Raw genomic sequence first — 21,927 nt, 5'->3', positions numbered from 1 at the left:
TGCAAAATAAATAGGAATTGGAAATAGTCAAGTCAAGTTGAAACTATACTTTAGTGCAGTCGGGAAGTTCAAAGTTTGGGAAGCTAAACCTTTTCGCCGTCGTAGCTGCCGTTAACCTCTCTTTAAGTTGTTATGGAGCAGCCACATGATTATTACGAGATGAAGAAGAAGCCTTTAAGAGTCACCATCAACGCCCCGAAACGGCTGCTGTCTTCGACGGTAACGCAATCGCAGCCGCTGCCGTTCCTTCCGGATGAACTCATCAGAGAAATCTTACTGAGGCTTCCGGCAAGGTCACTGCTTCGGTTACGGAGAGTGTGCGGTTTATGGAAAACCCTAATTTCCAGCTCCCAATTCGCCAAAGACCATCTTCAACATTCAACTGCCGCGGATCCAAGTTTGAGTGGGCCACGAGTTGCTTATCATCATAGTTGCCACTACGGATTCGGAGATTTCTCCTTACGCTCCTTGGTCGAGAACCCTTCCAAACCTACGGAAGTCGTTCTCTTCGAGGAGAGACGTAACCACACAGTTATTGGCTCTTGCAATGGATTGCTGTGCTTTTATGATGTTGTTGGCATCAACATCTTTTTCAGGTTGTGGAATCCCTGTACTGGATTATTGACAACCCCATCGGTGGAACGTGGGGATTTCTTATCCGTTTTCGGCTTCGGCTATGATCATGTGAATGACAAGTACAAGCTTGTTGTGGTTGTAAATCACATGGGGTATCATACAACCAAAATTCATACATTTTGCAGCAACCCTTCCAAGAGAGCCATTCAAGGTATCCCATTTAGCAGCATAAAGGGTGATCGTAAAGGGGTATTTGTGCCTGGCACCGCTACCCTTAACTGGATCCTGGATTGCTTGGTTTTTTCCCTTGACTTGGTGAAGGAGACTTTTAGTGAGTTTTCCCTGCCCCTCAGTGATCCGAATGATAAAACCTTCAACTTCCCACGGTTATGTGAGCTGAGGAACTGCCTTGCATATTGTTATAATCATGAGAAAACTCATTGGTTCGTGTGGATCATGAAGGAGTATGGAGTGCCTAAATCTTGGACTAAATTGGCCATCATCCCCTGCCTTCCGCGTCTAACTGATCATCATTTACGTCCATTGTATATCTGGGGAAACAATATTCTTGTGGCGGTTGCATCAACTTCAAGGATAGTTCTGTATAATTTGGATAATGGTAGCCTTGAATTTCCTGTATTGAAACCTACTCCTTCAATAGGATTGTACGTCTTTATTTATCACGAAAGCTTAGTTTCACCACCATATCCTCGCCTTCCAATTAGGTCATCCCAAATTCAGTTCATCAAACCCTAGCGGACAAGCTGTCTTCTGAATGGTTTGATTTTAGTCAACTCCTATGCCTTCTTTATGAGTTTTGACTTCTGAGAATTTATCTGTTCTTACTGCTTTGCTAATTTTGTGATTATTTATCTAGTTTTTTACAAAATTATACTACCTGTTATGATTATTGCCAATTTCATATTCACATGCCCAGGCTGGATTTGTAGGATTAACCATCATTTACTAGTGTTCCTTTGCGCTTACAGTAAATTTATGCTTGTGATGAAGATCTGACCTTAGATTCAAATCTATTATTTTAGGGTAAAATTAAGGGGGAGAGAATGTAATATGTAATTTAATGCGTACCATTTCCTTTTAATTTTGTTGTTTTTGGATCCAAAACTGGATGCTTTACCCGTTGAACCAGATGAAATATGCTGATAATTGGTGTATGAATGATTCATACCATAGTATTGGCATCTTCAAATTATGGATTCATGGTCATAAATGATTCTTTTATGACTAAACAAAATCAAAATTGATACATTTTTATTGTTTATTTCTTGTGATAAATAAATGATTACCAGCTTTCAGTGATCAACATACTAGGCAGTGGGAAAAGTGATATATTGATACATTTGTTCTCTCTTGGTGGTCAAAGAAATGATATGAACTTATGAGGTACCAACCTGGTGATATAAGTTATCTGTTATTGATGAGTATTAAAAAATTGGAGCTTAAAACAATTGGAAGAGTTGATACGAGATTTTACAAACAAAACAATAAGCCATGTCACAAAGAAAAAGAGCTTTCATATCTATCTATCTATCTATCTATCTTCCTATATACAATCGGAGAACAGTAGATGGTTAGTTGTGCGACAAGTGTACAACCATATATCTATCTTCCTACATATTGAGTAAACACAAATGGAATGGCACTTCAAAATACAGAGATTATCAGCGGTAAGGAAGAAGGAGCTCACGGTGATGGAAGGAGTAGAATGGCGGTGGTCGGTGCTGCAGTTGGGAAAGCGTTTGGTGAAGAAAATAGAAGACGACGGCAGAGGCTCCGAGTTTTTTTTGGCGAGCAGCAGAGATGAAGAACAATTAGTCAAGGTGACGGTGGCTGTTGATGCAGCGTCAAGTAGAAAGAACAGCGGCAGTGGTGAGTGGTGTTGCAGCTGTTAGTGAAGAAGGAGTAGCTGACAGCAAGTTGACGACACCGATGAAGAGAACGGAGAGCTTGAGATCCTACCTTTGGTGGTGTTACAGAGGTAATTCAAAAAAAAAAAAAAACAGAAATTTATTATATATATATTTAAAAAAATGACAGAAAACTATTTATTTATGTTTAATCTGCTTCTGTTTTGGCTGGAGGTTGAAGTTGGACTGGGTTGGGTTGGCAGAGGAGTTAATGGTGGTATGGCTGATTTGGAGTGATTACGACGGCACCCTTTCCAGCAACTTCGAATCATCTTCAACCGGTGCATATAAGGTATCTATTTTTATTTGCTAGGGTTTTATTGCTGCTTTCTAATTGTAGCATAAGCTTAGCTTGGTCCAACTCACAGAAAGTCCTAGCCTTAACCTTGCATAGTTTGCACTTCTTCATATTTACCTTCTCAAATCTTGATTTTGTTTTGATTCTCAAATTAGAAAAATATCTTACTATTTTTATTCTCTGTTTGTTCTCTTCTTCGAAGGGTGAAGGAAGAAGACGGAGAAAAAAAGAAAGCTGTAGGTTACGTTGCCTTATATTATAAGTGAGAAGCTTGGGTGGTGTTGGAAAGCATTATCCAACTGCCAAATGGGTTGTCATGTCTCAGAAAAAGAAGAACAAGCACAATCAGTAAGGCATAAACAGTAAGTTTAGGCGCTGATGGCAAAGAGAACTCAGAAATATGTAATGGTGGTTATTTGGGCAGGAACCACATGTGATTGATTGTGCTTTGTTTTGTTTGTACATCTCACAATTAGTGATCCATTCTTGGTGGTGTTGCCGAAGGGGATGGATTAATAGTTGTTGGATAGACTTCTTTGATCCTTTTGATGAGTCAAGTATGTACCGAATGATCTTAAAAAAATGGTGAGCATAGCAGCGCATAAAGAAGGTAATATTTTACAACCGATCCACACCTAATTTTTTATTTTTTATTCTTTTGGCATTTCATCTGCTGCATATGTTCAGTTTAGATTGCCAATTAAAATCGAAGTATATCCAAACTCAGAATTGAGAAATTTAATGTCAGCTGCTGACATTTTTCTTTTTTAATGTTAATTGGAATCTCTTTTTCTTCTTGTCTTCCCCTCTCCTTTTCTTTTTTGGTGTTTCGATTTGGTTGTACAGAGCATATAGGATAATAGGAACCAAGACTGCTGGACAAATCAGGAGCCATGCAGAGAAATTCTTCACAAAGGGTAATGGCTACCTTCTCATCTTGATCATATGTTAGGAATATGTATCTGTCCTTTTAACTTGCTGATGATTTATTTAGTGGTTTGGTACATCACTTTGTATACTTTAATCAATATAATCCACCTCCAGCGGCATCAAATAATTTTGTATCTAAACTAATGCTTTGGAACTTAGAAGGATCTCACATGAAAGTTAAGTAAATCTGATAAATTGACCATTTGTAGAAACATTCAGAGCAAAAGTGGTTTTTTTATGTTCATGTTTTGTTGAGAAAGTTGTGAGCACTTTTTAAAGTCTTTGATTCGATAAATCATTTTCAAAAAGTGGATGTGAGGTTGGGGACTTGAGGTAGATTATGTTAAGTTTTATAGACGTGCTTCAAGGATTATGCATTGAAACCTAGAGCTGTGTCTCAAAATAAATTTTAAAAAAATTCCATGGAAAATTAGTTTTTGTAAGTATATAATTAGATGTGTGCTAATTTAAATACTTCACAAAACCAATATTTTTATGTTGAAACCTGGAAAATGTTATGTTGATTTTCTTAATTTTAAGTTTGATGGGAAAGGCTAATACACAACCAGCATATGATACTATGATCTCATTTTTCAAATGCATCCAGTCATAATTTGTTATGTGGTTTCTGGATATAGTATTGTTATTGAAATAAAAACTACTCGAGTCACCAAATCCTTTCTTGAAAAAACAAACCAAGTTCACAATTTCGAAAACTGACATTTCAGTTTCTAAGATCCCCACTTGTACGATTATCTTATTCTTAGAAACAAGTAGAGTCATTATAAATGGTCACAAAGCTACACAGTAACCAGACATATTTGATGAAGATAATAAGCCTACTTGGGGGGAAAAGAGGTACGTGCATGGTGATGAGAGCCGTAATTTTTATTATTACAAGACAAGAAATTGATGAACTCATCCATAAGAAACTGAAAATAGATTAAAGCTTTGCTACTGCATTTCTTTTACTTTATTTTTTCTAATTTTTCTATAAACAAATAATCTTGATGAGACAATACTTGGTACTGCTGCTGCTTTCATTTTAAGTGAAATATTATTTATGGATTACAATATAGGTATGCAGAGCTGAGTTGAAAAATAGAACTCTGAGTTTGCTCATTCCACAATTATACACACCAAAGCCTAATGATAACTGAATGAGACAAGTTATACAAGTTCTACAGTTTTATATTTGTATTGAAAAAATTAGATGAAGGAATTGTTTCGTTACTATCATTATTGAAATTAAAAATTAACTAATATATCAATTCAAAGTCTGATATGTTAGAAAAGGTTGGATAATAAAAAGTTCTCTTTTACCATTTTTTTTACTGACTAAAGTTTAAATAATAATATTTACTAGGATACTCAATAGTAGGCAGCAATTTTACTTCTGTTCCTGCTCAAGCTTAATGTTCTAAGTGAGAATTACTTCTTGAGAGTTGCATGTTATTACTCTTTTGTACTGTGAAAAAGTTGGCAATGAAAGTAGTTTTTTTCTTGATATTCCTTTTTTTAAAGGCCTGATAATCATGCTATGATAATGCAGCTTCTTTGCCATAAGAACACTATGGAGAAAAATCCTTTGCAAGCTGCTACGTTTCCTAAAGGATTTGAGGTCTACAACCATCCGTCCTTTAATTTTCTTGACACTTCATTTTTCTGATTCTTGAAAATTATATACTTGATGGTAATCAGCAATAATATGGAGTATAGACACAAATAAAAAAAAAAAAAAAAGCTTTTTTTAAGCTTTTACCAAGACATGGGATAAGATACTTTTCCTTTTGATCAATGAATTTTGTCCAATATGCAGAATTGCATTTATGAAATAGCCATGTCCCAGGATGATCCTAAACCACTAAATATCCCCTAGAAGTATTCTGAGAGCTGAACCACAAACATGGCTGGGCATCAATATTGAACATTTTTTCATTATCCTATGATACAAATTTATATGTTGCATGAGATGTCTTTTGGACATACTAAAGACCTTAGGTTTGACAGCAATTGTATTCACAATCTGTCATTATCTTTTGAACTCTTCTTTCCCTGATTTGGCATGTCTCATTTGGTTATCATCAGGCTTTGGTCACAGATATATGTGATAAAACTCTTTACTATACATGTATAACTGCTGAAGTAATTGAGTTCTACCAATTGTTATACAGACTTATGTAGCAATAGATAGAATTGTTACTAATCCTCTGTGCTAGCCCTTTAGTATTTGCAGGTTTATTTTATAATTCTGTTTATCAAATTTGAAATATATGCCTATTTATATTTAATTTTAATAAATGTAGTTGACTTAATAATCTCTATTTTTATTTGTATATACCCTAAAAAGCACATGCTTCATGACCTGTCATAGTTAGAGATGAAAAAATGGCACAAATAACTGAAGTTGGAAGGAGAGGGTCATGCTATTAAGGTATATCTTTTCGTTTAGAGTTATTATCGATTTTTACTATATTTATTCCAAATTCCGGTTGTAGCTTATCAATCTTAGTCCATGTTCTCTAGGAATTTGTAAGCATAGAAATTTAAATAAAATTCTTAAAAAGAAATATTAAAAGTAATTGCAAAGAATTTCTTTACTTAATTGTTCTTATTGATGACATGATTGGGGTCATGAATTATTTATTAAAATAACTGTTCTCATGGTTTATTAACATATGATTGTTTACAAAATGCAACTATGGAATATAGGTTATTTACATGACTAAATTTACTGGTAGAAAGGTATAGTTGAACTAAACCTTTTAAAATTAGGACCTTAAGTGATGGTCACAAATTCTTTGATTAGTTATGTACATGAACGAAGTCTTTGATATGCTTTAATTAATAAAATCATTATTTTATTACTTTTCTACCTTTGAAGTTTGGAATATTATTTCTTTAATTGACATCCACATTATGAAAGGCCATACCACTGAATCTGGTTCAGTTCAATCTAACCATTTTTGCTTTATCTCTAATTTTATTTATTATATATAGGAGAGGTTGGCGAAGGAGAATGTTTTGCTTTCAAACACTGTCAGGAAGCTTAGCAAAGATGTCTATAAGATGTGAATTATTACTATATAATTCTGTCTTTGAATGAATAATTCTTAGTTCCTTGGCTTTATTTAGCAATTTGCTAAAGGGTTTAGGGGACATATCCAATTCTAATTATCTCTCTCTGAATTTTTAGGTCTTTAGATTTTTTGTTTTAGCAGTTTTTGCTGTAAATGTATTCTTGTTAAACTGTGGGCTTGTGTTCTTATAAACTTCATGCCTTGCTGTTTATGACAACTATCGAAGCATATAGCATACTTGGAAGATTACAACAGGCTAAGGCCTTTGAGTTACAGAGGAGCTGATGTGTTTCTTTTGTGTTTTTCTCTCATCAGCAAAGCCAATTATGAGAATGTTTCCAAAAAGGTTTTCTTTATGATTTTGAGATTATTAATAATTAGCATCCGTCACATTTCAACAAGTCTTTAAGAAGAATAAAGATTCTTGAATTATTAATTAACAGTGGATGCCTGAGTTGAGACATTATGCTCCAAATTTGTCATTTCCATTTTAACATGATCATAACTGCTACCCTAATTAGAGTTCTCGTCAAACTAAAAATTCAGATCAAAATTTACTAGTTGGCTTTTTGCACTGTCATTTATGGAGCCATCCACGGCTCTCCCAATGAATCAACTCTTTAGTAATATTGTTGTTTTTATTCTTTTTTCTTATCTACACAATCGCAGAAGTCAACCCATCCTTTCTTCTTGCAACCTTTGCATCCAATTCAACCTCTTCCTGTCATCAAATTTTATATTAGAAATTTTAAAGAAAAATGAAGCTAGATTTATGCAGAGTGCATGAATCAATTTGACTCAAATCCATTAATAAAAAAACCAAAGATATTTAATCGTATAAAATGAAGAGAAAAAACTTATTTAAAGCTTTGTTGTTGAGTAATACTAAAGATATTTAATCGTATAAAATGAAGAGAAAAAACTTATTTAAAGCTTTGTTGTTGAGTAATACGATATACCGAAATTAAGAGAGACATAATCAAATTAATTATATGAGAGTGATAGAGTTTAGATTTTCGTGAGAGTAATGATAAATAAATTTGAATAAGAATGGCAACATTACCCAAGTGTATGAATATCCACTCTATATTTGTTCGAGATGTATCACTCATAGAGTTTATTTAGTTGAAATTAAGTTTATAAATGTTTTAGTATGTTTGACCAAATTTTAATAATAAAACTAAAAATAATAGATAAATTAAAAAATATATTTTTTTTAGAAATTAAAATTTACATCTTTTCTTAAAATATTTAAAATAAAGAATAAAAATTTTTATATTATCTTATTTAAATATAATTATTAAATAAAAATATTTTTATATAAAATATTCAAACATAAAATTACTGTATTTTAAAAAAGAAATTCATAAAAACTCACTCAAGTAGTCAAGTCTTTTATGTTACAAAAAAATAGCAGGATTAATTTTTGAATTTCGTTTGGTTCAAGGTTTTGAAAATCGGACCGGCCGGTTGGACCGATTTAATTGCAAACCGGCAATGCAAACGATCCGGTTCTTTTCCAATAACTGCCGGTGAAAAAACTGCTAAGAAATCGGTGAACCGGCCGAAAACCGGCCGGTTGGGCCGGATTGATGACCGGTCGGTTCCTCTAAAACGAGGCCGTTTTTAATCTATTCTATTATATAAAAATCAGATTTTTGCACTTAATAATGGAGCTGATGTGACATGCTTCTGAGAGTGTTTCTCGATTTATTTCTTAACTTATTAAATACAAGTTATTACGATAAACTAACTATATCAACTAATTGATTTGATTAGATATTTAAATATCATATATTTTATTATAATTTATATCAATTTGATTTGGTAATATTTTCTAATTCATTTATTTTAATATTCTGTTAATATTTTTTAATTTAATTCTTTTAATTTATTAAACCAAATTTATTGTGTGTATTAATTAATTAATTTGATTAATTTATTAGTCATTAAATAATAAATTTATGAATAAAATAGATAATTGAGATATTTTTAACTAATAATTAAATCAAATCAAATCAAATAATATATATTAAGCTAAATTCAAATCATGTGAATTAAAGACTAAATTAAAATAAGATAATTTCTTACTTATTCAAGTTGAGTGCAATAAATACAAATTAATTTTGTTAGATAATCATAGTTGTCTGGTCTACTATATATAGATGGCCACACAAAATTATAAGAATCATAATTTTTATTACTCTTGCTATTTCAACTCTTTTTTTCTTCTTCTTTTTTTTTTCTTTATGTATAATTTCTTTTATGTATAAATGTACCCAAAATGAGAAAGTATGGATGAGTGTTTTATTGATTGTTTGTTTGATGAATATATCTCAATTTAGGCATTCTACTAATATGGATGGAAGTTAACCTGTAGCAATTCAAAGTGGCCAATGTATTTTTTTATAGTATTAGATATAATAATATTTGTTAAAATGAATATATCCATTGTAATAAATTTTTTTTTCAATTATTATATTTTTATGTTAGTCGTGTAACAAGATAATAAAATAGGTTGACTTTAATATCATTAGAAGCTAAATTTAATGGTTCAAACAAGCACCACTAATTATGTTAAAAAAGTAATTTGTAATAATAATGTGATTTACATATTAATTTTTTTTGAGTAAATTCATTTCAAAATGTAGAAATTAGACTCAATTACGCTAAAATTTTAAAGGTAATCAGAATTTGGCAACAAATTTAACACTCATTAAGGAAATAAATTTATTTATGATTATTTTCTAATTATAAATAATAACAATGTTTTTCTTGAATTTTTTAACAAAAATATATCTTAATTTTTGTCTTTTTATCTTTTATATTCATTGATTATACTAATTTTTTTATAGTGTATTTTTATCAACTACATGCATTATTTTTCTGCTTTTTTTTTAACTTTTTTTTAATTATTTTATTACCTTATTTTTAATTATTTATTTTAATTTCACTCCTCATATGTTTATTGTATTTCACTTCATCTTAGCTTCAATTTTATAGTTAACTTTCAATTATATAAAATTCAATAGTTTATTTCAAAACATGCTTAAATATATTATCTATTATATATAATCATTAGGATAAACAAATAAATATAAATTGAATATATAATTTAATTTTAATTTAAACTAAAAACTAATTGAATTGTCAGAAAAATAGCAACCAATTTTATTTTTAATTTTTTTATAATTTATTTAAAGGTAAAAATCTCTCTATAACCACTAACATCGCCGATAACAAAATTATAAGTCTATATAAAATAAAAATAAAAAGTATATATAATTTTAAAGTTATTAATTATAAACTATGGACAAATTTTTTTTAAAAAAAATTTATGGATCAACATGTAATTTTTTTATATTTTTATTTTTTTTTATTTTTTAGACTTATCAACATTTAAGTTGTCTATACATCTCTTCTCAAAATATTATGATTTCACAAGTTATAATATGTGGAGTAAATCACCTTTATAAACCATTTGCAAACCAGTTTTACGTATATCTACCAAAGTAAAAAAAATTACGCGCATGTCTCAATTTACATATCTATATAAATTAAATTTATGGAGTTCGAATTATGTGTTTTCGTAGTAAATCGAATCTATAAGATTCAAATTACTTGGATGCTATCTATGTGCTACTAAATTGAATGAAGGAGATTCGATTTACAATGAGTTTGATTACTATTAAGTGAGTATAAATCGAACGTTATTACTTTGATTTAGCATAGACCATATAAATCGATATTTATAGATTCGATTTAGTAGGGGATGACATAATTCAAATTTATTGAATTCAATTTACTTTCGAATCACAATGTCAAGATATTCGAATCCTATAGATTCGATTTATTACTTATTACCCTAATTCGAATTCATTAAATTCGATTTATATAGAAACGTAAATGGAGATAACTAGGTAACGTTTTTGGGTTTGGGGGATTTAGGTAATTTTGGGGTGGCTTTGGTTTATCAACATAAATTAACCTAATATGTGATATTAGTTATTGTTATATATATATATATATATGAAAAATGTGACTTATTTATGCATTGTTTGGATCAAAAAAATTTGTAAAAAAATAAAATGCTGGAGAAGAAAATAGATAAAAAAAATTAATTTTTTATTGTTTGGATCAACAAAAAAATTGAATGAAAAACGTAAAAATGTATGTGGAGCTCATGCAAATTTTTTCTCTTCAAAGTTGCGAAGAAAACTTATGCAGAAGTGCAAACATGGATTAAAATACAGAGTTACCATTTGAATTATAATTTATATATAATATATAAAAATATTAATATAATTTTACTCTATTATAATTTTTTCTCTTCTTACTTTTCCTTTCATCCAAGTAAAAGAAATTTTTTCCTCTATTTTCTTTCCATTCATTTTTTCTTCATCTAAACACACACACAAAAATATACTTTTCTTTTCATTTTGTTTCCTCTCATTTTCTTTCTTTCTATTTTCTTTCCTCTTATTTTTTATCTTATATTCAAAAAATAACTTAGTGTTTATCTATTTATCTTCTATTAATATTGTTATAACAAGGATACATGTGACTATATAAAAAAGATATAACATAAACTTTGATTATCTGAAAATTTATTGAGTGGTTAGAATAACTCCACGTCACAAATCAATGATTGATAGCAATAGGGATGATCACAAAAACAGCCAAAAAAAGTATTTGCAGGGATTACTCACATTTTGGGCTAGATAGGAACTCGTGAAATCCTCACGACCTGCCACCCGAAAATGGATGGGAACTTCGGGTGGCAAACGAGCCAAAATCTGGCGGGCTGACCCGCATAACCCGACAAAAAAGGAGGGTTGGGCTGGAAATTTAAGACTGCCAAATTTAAAAAGCCCACCTACCCTGCACCACCTAATCCATGAGCTTTGGCGGGCTTCGGTGGGATGGTGCAGGTTTTTCCGCTGGGCAAAGCTTTTATTTTGTCAAGACCATTTTTTTACAAATTTCTATGATGTTATTAATCTACAAGAGGATGAAGATGATAATTGATGTTCTAAGTTATATTTTGGATTATGTTTTTATGTTTGATTGATTATAAACTTGAAGATGTTTAATTATATATTTTGGACAATATTTGTTTTACTTTGGACAATATTGATTTTATTATTTTGTTTCAAAAAATTTGGTTTATAATTATGTTTATTACATATTTATAATTATAATTTTTTTATACTTTTAGAAATTATAAATTTATTGAAATTATATATATTGTTTAATATTTAATAATTTATAAAAAAAAGGAGAGCCCGCCAACCCGCCAACCTACCATTAGGCGGGACGGGAGAGAAATTTAAGACCGCCTTACTAGGCGGGGCGGGGCAGGTTAGCCCACCAGATCGCGGGCTTTTGGCGAGACAGGACGGGTTTTCCTATTTGCCACCGCTAATGGAGACACAGACGTAAGTAGCCGCCCCATAGAATAAAATTATTAATTTATCCTAATTTATATATACATAAATTCATCATTTCTTGAATTTAGTAACCTTAATTTCTGCCTCCAATTCGAATTCTTTCTTTTTCTTTCAGATTCATTCTCAACTTCGATCCTCTCTCTCTAACTCACTTTCTCTGCCTCTCAAGTCCGTCACTACGTCGCTCAGTATCGTTCCAAAAATTATGTTATGTTATTATGTTGGAATATGTTTTTATGTTTTCTCCTTTTGAAATGTTATTTTTCATAACGAATATGTTATAAATTGTGTTGAATTATATTGAACTGATTATTTTATGATTATTATATTATGTCTTTTTGTGTTAATTTTTTTCAAAAGTTTACCGAGGAGATCTGCATTCCCTAAAGGGTAATTAAACAAGAACTTGCAATGACGGAAAAGGAACGAGGGCATTTTTTTTAAATAGGAGTGAGGGATGGGAAAGGGCTTCTCACGCTCCTCTGAGTACTCATTACCATATCTAACTAGCAACGGAAATCCAATCTGAGTCGATTTAAGAGGGGACGCGTGGATTTCATCTGCATTGGGCCTTTAAGGTAATGAACCTAAGTCGGATTTGAGACCCTAACAATAGATTTTAGTTGATCTTGCTTGCATTGAGGTCTTACTAGGCCCAATTATATCTTGAAAATATTTTGAGTCATTGTTATAGTAAATACTATACTATTTAATATTATAACACTTAGTATATATAAAAATTAAATATATTTACAAGACATTTTTTTAATTCAAATTAAAAAAATTAATTATCTCTTTCTTAGTTTTAAATATTATTTTTTAATGTAACGAAAAAGTAAAAATAACAATAATAACTCACATAATTAAAATAGATAATTTTAATATATACATGACATTATATATCAAGGATTATTATATATGATATATAATTTTTTTCTGTAATGACTATTTATATAATTTATTGAACAATTTTTTTATCTTAATATTTAATAAATTAACATACAAAATATTATTTAACATACAAAATAAATAACTCAAGTCATCATCTATGATAATAAATTTAATAGTACACATATTTATTTATTTATTAGTAGTGAAAAATATGTAAATAGTATAAATTAATTTTTTTAGTATAAAAGCAATAATAAAAGTTATTAATTAAGTTAATTACCTAATTAAAATATTATGAAAAATTGTTTAAATAATAATAACAAATAAGATCACTATTTTTACATATTACGAAGTTTATGAAAAAAATTTTGGATAATAAATCAATCCTCAATAGATTGTACATTAATTCTGTTAAAAAAATAAATAATAAATACATTGGATATTATTATTTACGTACTAATATAATATATATTATCGATTATTAAGTTTATAATTAATTTTTAATTTAATTTTTGGTAATTAAAATTTAAATGATTGAAATTATTAAATACTAAATATTTTACATCTAACCAATTTATTTTTTTATTGAAATTAAAAAAAAGCCATTAATCAATTCTAAATTTAAATTTAAATTTGAGTAAGAAAATAAAAAATATTTTAAATTTTATCTCACTAACCAGAATTAATTTCAAGACAAGAAATTATTCTGCACATCATATATATATATATATATTGTGGGATAGTATGGTTATTTGCTATTTTTTAATGGTAAATATTATCAAATAAAATGGTATAAGAAATTAGAAGAAAATATATTTATAAATTTAGGAAATATTAATTTATTTTTCAATAGAATAAATTATATATTGAATAATAAAAGTTATTATTGGTTTCTCTTCACACTAACTAATATTCAACGATGGTGTTTCGGTACACCATGTTATCAAGAAATATTAATCGATCTAATAACTTTTGTAATGACATAAGTTTATGAATTTGAACATTTAAAAATCATTTCATAAAATGTGAAGTTTTAACAAGTAACAATGCTGACCATATTGTTTTGACTTTAAGAATGAATACGATACCAATAAATAAAATTGTCCTAAGTAAATTTCAACAAAGACAAAAGCCCATAAGTATTGCTATTAATGAAAAATTAATCTATTTTAAAGACAAATACAATTTTTTCTACGAATTTTCTAACTCGGCAAGTCGAAGATTAATCCACCACATATTGATGCTCTATTTATTAAGCAAGGGTGAGATTCGAACTTTAAATACTTGCTTAAGCAGACAAATGAGATAATCATTCAACCAATCCAAATTGATTAAAATAAATATTAATTATTTTTAATATTTTTAAATTATAAAATATTTATAATAATAATTACTATATATATTTTTCATTTAAATCTTAATAAAAAATTTTTATATAATTTTATGTAGGTGGCCACTCTGATAAAGTTGTCAATTTTAACTTTTTCTAAAGATGTTTTTCATTTTGTGGTTGTTATTGATTTAAAAGCGTGTCACTAAAAGTGTTGCTTAAAGAGAAAGTGTTACCCTTAATCGTTAACTTGGCTCTGATACCAATTTTTTATAGTCGACTTTTCTTTTAATTTCTTTTTCGAAATTTCTATTAACTCTTCATATTTTACTTCGAATAAATTTATAATTTGTATAGTTGCAAATTCATAATCTAAAGTATTGACCATTTCTACTATTTCTCTTATATTTGTTATATGATCATTTACTACTAGTCATTGATGTATTCTGATTTTATTTTTATAATTTTTCAATCTTGTTTTAGTTTATAATATTCTTTTTTGCATGGATTATTGTATATAAAATTTTTTATCTGTTTGTCTTTTTCTTTAATATAATTTCTCAAATCCTCAAAAACTTCTTTTATTTCTACAATTTCTGTTGTTTCTAAATATTTTTTTTAATTTTTCGACTTCATTCTCCATTTTTTCTTTCAACAGCTTTAATTCTTTTAAGTCATAATATGGTTTTCCAGGCATTTATAAATTTTTTAAGTTTAATTTTAAATTATTTATATTTATTCTTATTTCTATCCTTTTTATTAAAAGGTCATCAATTTCGATCTGAAGATTATTTAATTCCCTTTTATACTCCTTTATTTTACTTTTTAATTTTTCCGCCCTTTTTATTTTTATTTTATTTTCTGGTTTTTCAATCTTTTTATGCTTCGTTATTTATTTTAGAATTTCCGCGAACTCTATCATCGATTCATCACTATTTTCTAGAGATTCTATTAATTTTTCTAACTCTTCAACTTCTCTTTTCAACTTGTCATAGATTATCTTTAGAGCTTCAAATGCTCTTTGATTTATTTCAGAGAACTGTAAATAATTCAAACGATTTTCTCTTTCAAAGAGTTCTTGTTTCTTGTCTTGATAAGTTACATATATTTCTTCTTTATTTATTGTCATAATTTAGTGTTTAGGGTTTCATTTAATTTTTCGACCTTTTTTGTTAGTTCTTTTATTTCAGAATTTTCTTCTTTAATCTTTAACTTAGATAAACTTAAAGGGCTATTAATTTTAGATTCTCTTATTTGAAAATTTGATGAAACTAATTTTCCTGATGGTTCTTTTAATAATAGAACCGAGTTTTCAATAGCTTTATATTTTGGTATTTCTGTTTTTACAATTTTCTGAAATAATTCATCGACATAAATTCTTTCTCTGTTTTTAAATATTATACTATGATGGCTATTTGTTAAAGCATAATTTATTGCATATGTAATTGAAAATGGTTCATCATCTTGTTCCATTAGATTCTTTCTGTGAAATTTATAAGCCAAACTTATAGATCTTCCAAGATTTTCAGTTGATAAAGGTATAGCATATCCAAGATGGGCATTGAATTTAACATTTACGTTTGCCAAGTTTCCATGAACAATTCCGATTATTTGATCTATTGGGTCATCAGTAATTCTTTTGTCACAAATTGCTAAGCTTATTGGTGAATTAATTCCTTTCATATATGTAGATTTGATTAAGACTTGTATAGTACTAATATGAATCCATCCAATTTTAGATCTTTTTTGTTGATCCTTAATTTTCTCAATCTGTTTACTCAATTTTTCATCATTTATCAAAGCTATTTCAAGTTCTCCATTGGCGGATTTTATCTTTATAGGGGCTTCAAGTTGAATTTTTTCATAGTATATTATATTTTTTCTATTAAAAACTTCTTTTAAAAGATTTTGTTTATTAAAGTTTTCATTTGATTTGAGATTTAATTCTGTTTTTAGAACCGCCTGTTTTTCATTATCTAATAAAGCAGTTAATCTATAATAATCAGATTCTTCTGTTAATTCTAAACTTTCTAAATAATTCATAATTTAAAGACTAGGATGAAGAGGTACCTTTCTGGAGAAAAACTTCCTTTATTTAGTATATTTTACATAAGGTGTTTTTATCTCCAGAGGGGAGATTGTAGATACTAACTCCAGAGGGGAGTTTAGAATTATTTTTCCCTAAGGGAATTCTTCCTCAGACTATAGAATCACCTCGACAGCTTCCTCCTTGCTCTCCTGGCATATGAGTACTCTTAGCCTTCTGCTTTCTATTGTCTGATGCCTTCTACGATTGCCTAAGCACCCTATTTATAATAGTTGGGTTTGATGGACAATTTCCATCCTTACCCTTCTTATGACGTCATTGCTTACGTCATTGTTTGTTATCTTGCACCAGCTACATAGTTGGTGCTTTATGACCTAAGTGCTTACGTCACTATGCAATAATGTTGAGAGATGCTTCAGATGCACTGTCCTCCTCTTTTATCATGTGACCTTCAGATGCATTGTCTTCTTCCTTTATCATGTGGGTTGATTCCGTTTCATTATTGCTTTCTTCAAATATCTCTGAGGCACATAGCTGGCACTTGTGGTCTTCTCTATTTTTTATCAAATAGCAGAGATTCCTCTTTATCCTTTTAGGGAGCTTTTCTAAAAGTCTAGATAAGTTGTAGAATGCTGATTCAAATTCCACCAAGAGTCTCATCTCTCTTTCTTCAATTTCATTTCTTTTACTGGACATAAGCAGAGTATTTCTACTTTTATAATTAATCATTGTGTGAGATTCTTTCGTTATTTTTTGAGTTCTTTCAAAGACCCTTGCTAATGTGCTGGCTAGCCTTCCTTCATGACTGTAAATTGTTAAATCTTGAATCTGATCAATTGGTTGAAAATTTTCTGGGAAGACGGACATGAATATTACTTGGTGTGCTGGAATCAAGCATTCTTCTTCTTCATTAAAAATAGGTTGACTGTTTGTAAATTTTAGGGATATATCCCTTGGATTTACATTGTCAATCATATTTTTAAATCTCTTTACTGCATCAACGAATCCTGCAGGGAACTCATTAATAATTTTTAGATCATTAAAAATTAAAATTGTATCAATTAATCCATACTGGAAAAACTGATAGGTGTCAGATGGGGAAGCATCTGGAAATATAACCAGCTTTGTTAGCTGTTCTTTGGCAATAGGATAATATCCCAAAATTGTCCTTTTTTCTTCAGTCCAATTCAGGACTATGTTAAGGGTTTCTCTGAGATTTGATCTACAGACCCTTTTCTTTTCCTTGATTTCAGCCATTGTAGGAATGTTTCTAATTATCCCTGTTCTCTGGGTTTGAATTGGAGCTTTATCTGCTCTTTTTAGGGTTTGCTCTGGATGGAGAGCTTCATATTCCCTGAAGGATTCCTTGGCTTCTTCCAGTGTTAAAAACCCTCATTTATGAATTATCCTTGATTGATGTGTGAATGGTGCCGCTTTTTTCCAGACATCATATACTTCTTTCATAGGGCCATTATAAATTACATAATATTTTTTATCTTGGGTAGATTTTTTAATAATTTCAGCAATTATTTTATTTTCTAAAATTTTTTCTTCACCTGATTTGTCCACCATGCTTAGCTGGCTGAACTCTGATGGTTTTGCTTGTTGTGTTGATTTCATTGCTTCAATGGCCTTTTTGAAGGATTGGATCTGTGTCCTTATTTGCTGACAATGCTTGCATTTTTCGAGTTCTTGCTCATATTTTTGAATTTCTTGATCTAATGCGTTGTAGACGAGCTCCATTCTCTTGTTAATGTATCTGCAATAACATTTTTGTCACCCTTAATATATTCAATTTTTATTGGATATTGTAACAAAAATAATTGCCATCTTACCAATCGTCCATGATTATAATCAACTTTTAAATTATATCGTATGAAACCTGTTAGGTAACTTGAATCTGTCCTTAATGTAAATTCTCTGGGTAGTAAATCAATTTTCCATTTTTAAGAGATTTAATTGCTGCTAGAGTTTCCTTTTCATGAGTGGTATATCTCTGTTCTGTTGGAGTAAAAGTCCCTGAAATATACCTGCAAAGTAATTCCTTTTGGAAATATTTAGAATCTAGTGATTCTTTTTCTTGTTCCAAACTTTTTATAGCTTTCTTAGCGTTTAGACATCCTGACCAGGTTATGTCTGAAGCATCTGTTTCTACTATTAAGTAGTCGTTTTCTTCTGGAATATAAAGTTCTGGAAGTTTTTCACATAATTCTTTAACTCTTTGAATTTGCATACTATCTTTTTCATCCCATTTTCATTCTTTTTTAGTACTTATTTTTTGAAATAAGCTTTTAGTGTATTCTGTTATATTCTTTAAAAATCCTTTATCAGAAATATAATTTATACACCCTAAAAATCTTTGTAATTGTTTTCTATCTTCTATTTTATTAGGAAATAAATTTACCTTTTCTAAACATTTGGTTGAAGTTTTAGCTTTCCTTGAGTGGATAGAATTAATCCAAGAAACTCTATTTCTTGTTTTGCTATTCTTGCTTTCTTTTTGCTAAGAACTAATCCTTTTTCTTTACATCTTTCTAAAACTATTAATAATTTTTGAAGATGATCTTCTTTATCCTGTTTTATAAAAATTAGTATATCATCAATGTACACTAAAACAAATTCATTTAACTCTTTTAGATTTTCTTCCATAAATCTTTGATAAATACCTGGGGCTTGTTTTAATCCGAATGGTAATACATTCCATTCATAGAGCAACATACTTGTTGATTCTTTTGTTGGGCAAGTAAAAGCAGTTAATTTCTTTGTTTCTTCGTCTAAACGAAGTTGCCAATATCCTGATTTTGCATAAAGAGATGAAAACCAAGTTGCTCCTTTGATTTTTTCTAAAATAGAATCTTTTCTTGGAAGTTTATGAGCATCACCAATAGTTGCTTCATTCATCTTCTTATAGTTAATAACCATTCTTCGTTTTCCCCTTTTAATTTCATTATTGTTTTCGACATAAAAGGCTGGAGCCGCATGAAGACTTTTACTTAATCTTATAATTCCTTTTTCCAAAAGATCTCTACATTCTAATGAGAACTCTTCTCTATCTCTTGCGGAATAAGGAATTTTATTTGGAACATTTATCTCTTTTGTAGGATCTTTTAATTTAATGCTTACTAATTCGTTATTTGTATTTTTAATATCTAAAGGATTTTCAGCACAAATTTTATCCAAAAGTTCTTCTATCTTTATTTCAAGATTATTTTTTGGAATATTTATCTGAAAGTATAAATTTAAATAACATGTCTCTAATATGGAAAATATTTTAAATTTTAAGATCTTATCTATAGTAGTAGTTGGTATTTTTATACGTTTTGATTTTTGATTTATTGAAGAATCGTGTGGAGCTTTTAAAACTATATATGTTAATTCTTGAATGAATGGATGATATAGCTTTAAAAAGTTATTTCCTATGATAAAATCCATTCCAAAATCTAACATCTATATAGATGGAACAATGAACCTATAATTTTGAATAAAAATTTCAGCCATCTCTGCTTTTTGGTCAATTTTATGTATTGATTTGTCAGCTATTCTAACTCTTAATGGTTTCTTTAATTTTTTCCAATCAAGATTTATATTTGTACTAGCAAAACATTGTGTTGCTCCAGTGTCTATGAAAGCATTTATAAATTTTTCTGTTATTTTTATAGTAATAAATGTGACATTATTACTCAGTCTCTGAGTCTGTTTCTGAGACATATTCAAAAATATAGTCTAGGTTATCATCAGATTCTTCTAATGGTTCCATGAAACAAGACTTAGCAATTTCTATTTTCTGGTAAGATCCTTTTTATCCTTCTTTTTTTGACATTCATTTGCATAGTGTCCTTCTTCTTGGCAATACCAACACTTACAATTTTCTTTTTTATTTGGGCAATAGTCACTTTTTTGTCTTTTGTTTTTATTGTTATTTCTTTTTCTAAAATACCTCTTTTTTCTCCAGTTTGGATAGTATTTTCTTTTTCTAAATTGATATTTTCTTTTTCTTTGAAAATTTTTATTAAGACCATATTTTTGGGGTATCTCTTCATTATTCTGACAGCAAATTCTAATTATATTTGCAAATCTTTTTTTAGTCGCTTCTTGCATACAACGTTCTTTTATTTCCTCTCTTATTGCAGAGGTTGCTCCACCAAAATTATTTTCAATTGTCCCCCTATTTATTTCTCTTATAAATCTTCCCATTATAAATTCATTAGCAGGATATGGAAGTTTTGTTATATACATACTAACATAATGATTTTTATCTTCTTCTTTTAATTTGTAATAATGTATTCTATATTCACATATATAAGACTCCACATTACATAAATCATATATCTGAATATTAGCTAAATGATTTTTTGCTTCTTTATATTCTTTATTATAAACTTCTTGTCTATGACCTATAATATTTTTTCCAAAAAATTCTTTATATAGAATCATCATTATATATAATATCTTATCATAAGCTGTTATTTTTGTTGCTAATTCTTCTATTATTTGGTTTTCTATTGATGTCATATAATCTCTTATAGTTCCTTTAGTATGAAACCCTATGTAATTCCAAATATCTCTTCGAGATAATTCACTAAGTTTTGGATTAGTAAAGGCTTCTAATAAGAAGGAATTCAACCAATTTTCGAAAATTTCTTTTTCATTCTTTTTACAGTCTAAATCGAGCATTCTTTCTCCTTCCATTACCTGAATTTTAGGAACGTATTTTGATGGTATTTTTGTATATTTTGAATCTTTATTTATAAACCCTTTTTTAAAAGCATAATTATCAAAACCTGTTTCCATTTAAATTGAGATTGACTATCCTTAGATGTTCCAGCTTCGTTTTTTACTTGTATTGGAATTGCTGGTTCTTCGTCACTTGAATAATCTAGGATGTGTTCTTTATTTTCTATATTTTCAGAATTTACTAATTCTTCTTCTATTTGAAATCCCTATTCCATAATATTATTTTCCTGAGTCATTTTTAATTGTTTAAAAAGCATTGTAACTTCTTCTAATTTTTCTTCAATATTCATAATTTCAATGGTGGTTTTACTTTTAATTCTGCTATGTTGATTATATTTTGAAAATTTTCTTCTTTGGGATTCTCTTTCTGAAAATATTTATTTAATATCTGTTTGATTTCGTTTATATTAGGTTCCTCTTTTTCCTTATTTCTTTGAAATTTTATGGATACTAAAATTTCTTCAAGCATATCTACTATAGAATTTAATTGTGGGTTAAAAGTATGATAAAGATGTGGGGAATCATTTCCATGGTAGCATTTTTTAGAAATTCCGTGTGAAATATAAGTTTTTTCAGGTTTTTGAAGTCCTTCAATAAAACTTATAGTAAAATAAAGATTTTGAAAAAAATCATTTTGTATTGATTTTAGGAATTCGGTGTCAT

The 21,927-nt window shown here is 28.9% G+C and overlaps 1 protein-coding gene and 1 non-coding gene across 2 annotated transcripts; both read left to right on the top strand.

Moving 5' to 3' along the window:
• Positions 1 to 132: 132 nt before the first annotated feature.
• On the top strand, positions 133 to 1,332 carry LOC140172849 (F-box/kelch-repeat protein At3g23880-like). Its single transcript, XM_072228185.1, has one exon. It carries the CDS (start codon positions 133 to 135, stop codon positions 1,330 to 1,332), a length of 1,200 nt encoding a protein of 399 aa, XP_072084286.1.
• Positions 1,333 to 2,581: 1,249 nt separating this feature from the next.
• Positions 2,582 to 7,092, top strand: LOC112777353 (uncharacterized). The gene is made up of 4 exons (XR_011878153.1): positions 2,582 to 2,796; positions 3,005 to 3,412; positions 3,649 to 6,166; positions 6,733 to 7,092. It is a non-coding gene; the product is annotated as an uncharacterized protein (transcript).
• The last annotated feature ends 14,835 nt before the right edge of the window (positions 7,093 to 21,927 follow it).

This window comes from Arachis hypogaea, chromosome 19 (genome assembly GCF_003086295.3).
Source record: "Arachis hypogaea cultivar Tifrunner chromosome 19, arahy.Tifrunner.gnm2.J5K5, whole genome shotgun sequence".
NCBI lineage: Eukaryota > Viridiplantae > Streptophyta > Magnoliopsida > Fabales > Fabaceae > Arachis > Arachis hypogaea.
The sequence above is the reverse complement of the archived record's forward strand: the minus strand, read 5'-3'. Positions and strand labels throughout refer to the sequence as shown.

Excerpts from the sequence above, each read along its gene's own strand:
- LOC140172849 (XM_072228185.1), top strand. The coding sequence starts at position 133 with ATGGAGCAGCCACATGATTATTACGAGATGAAGAAGAAGCCTTTAAGA.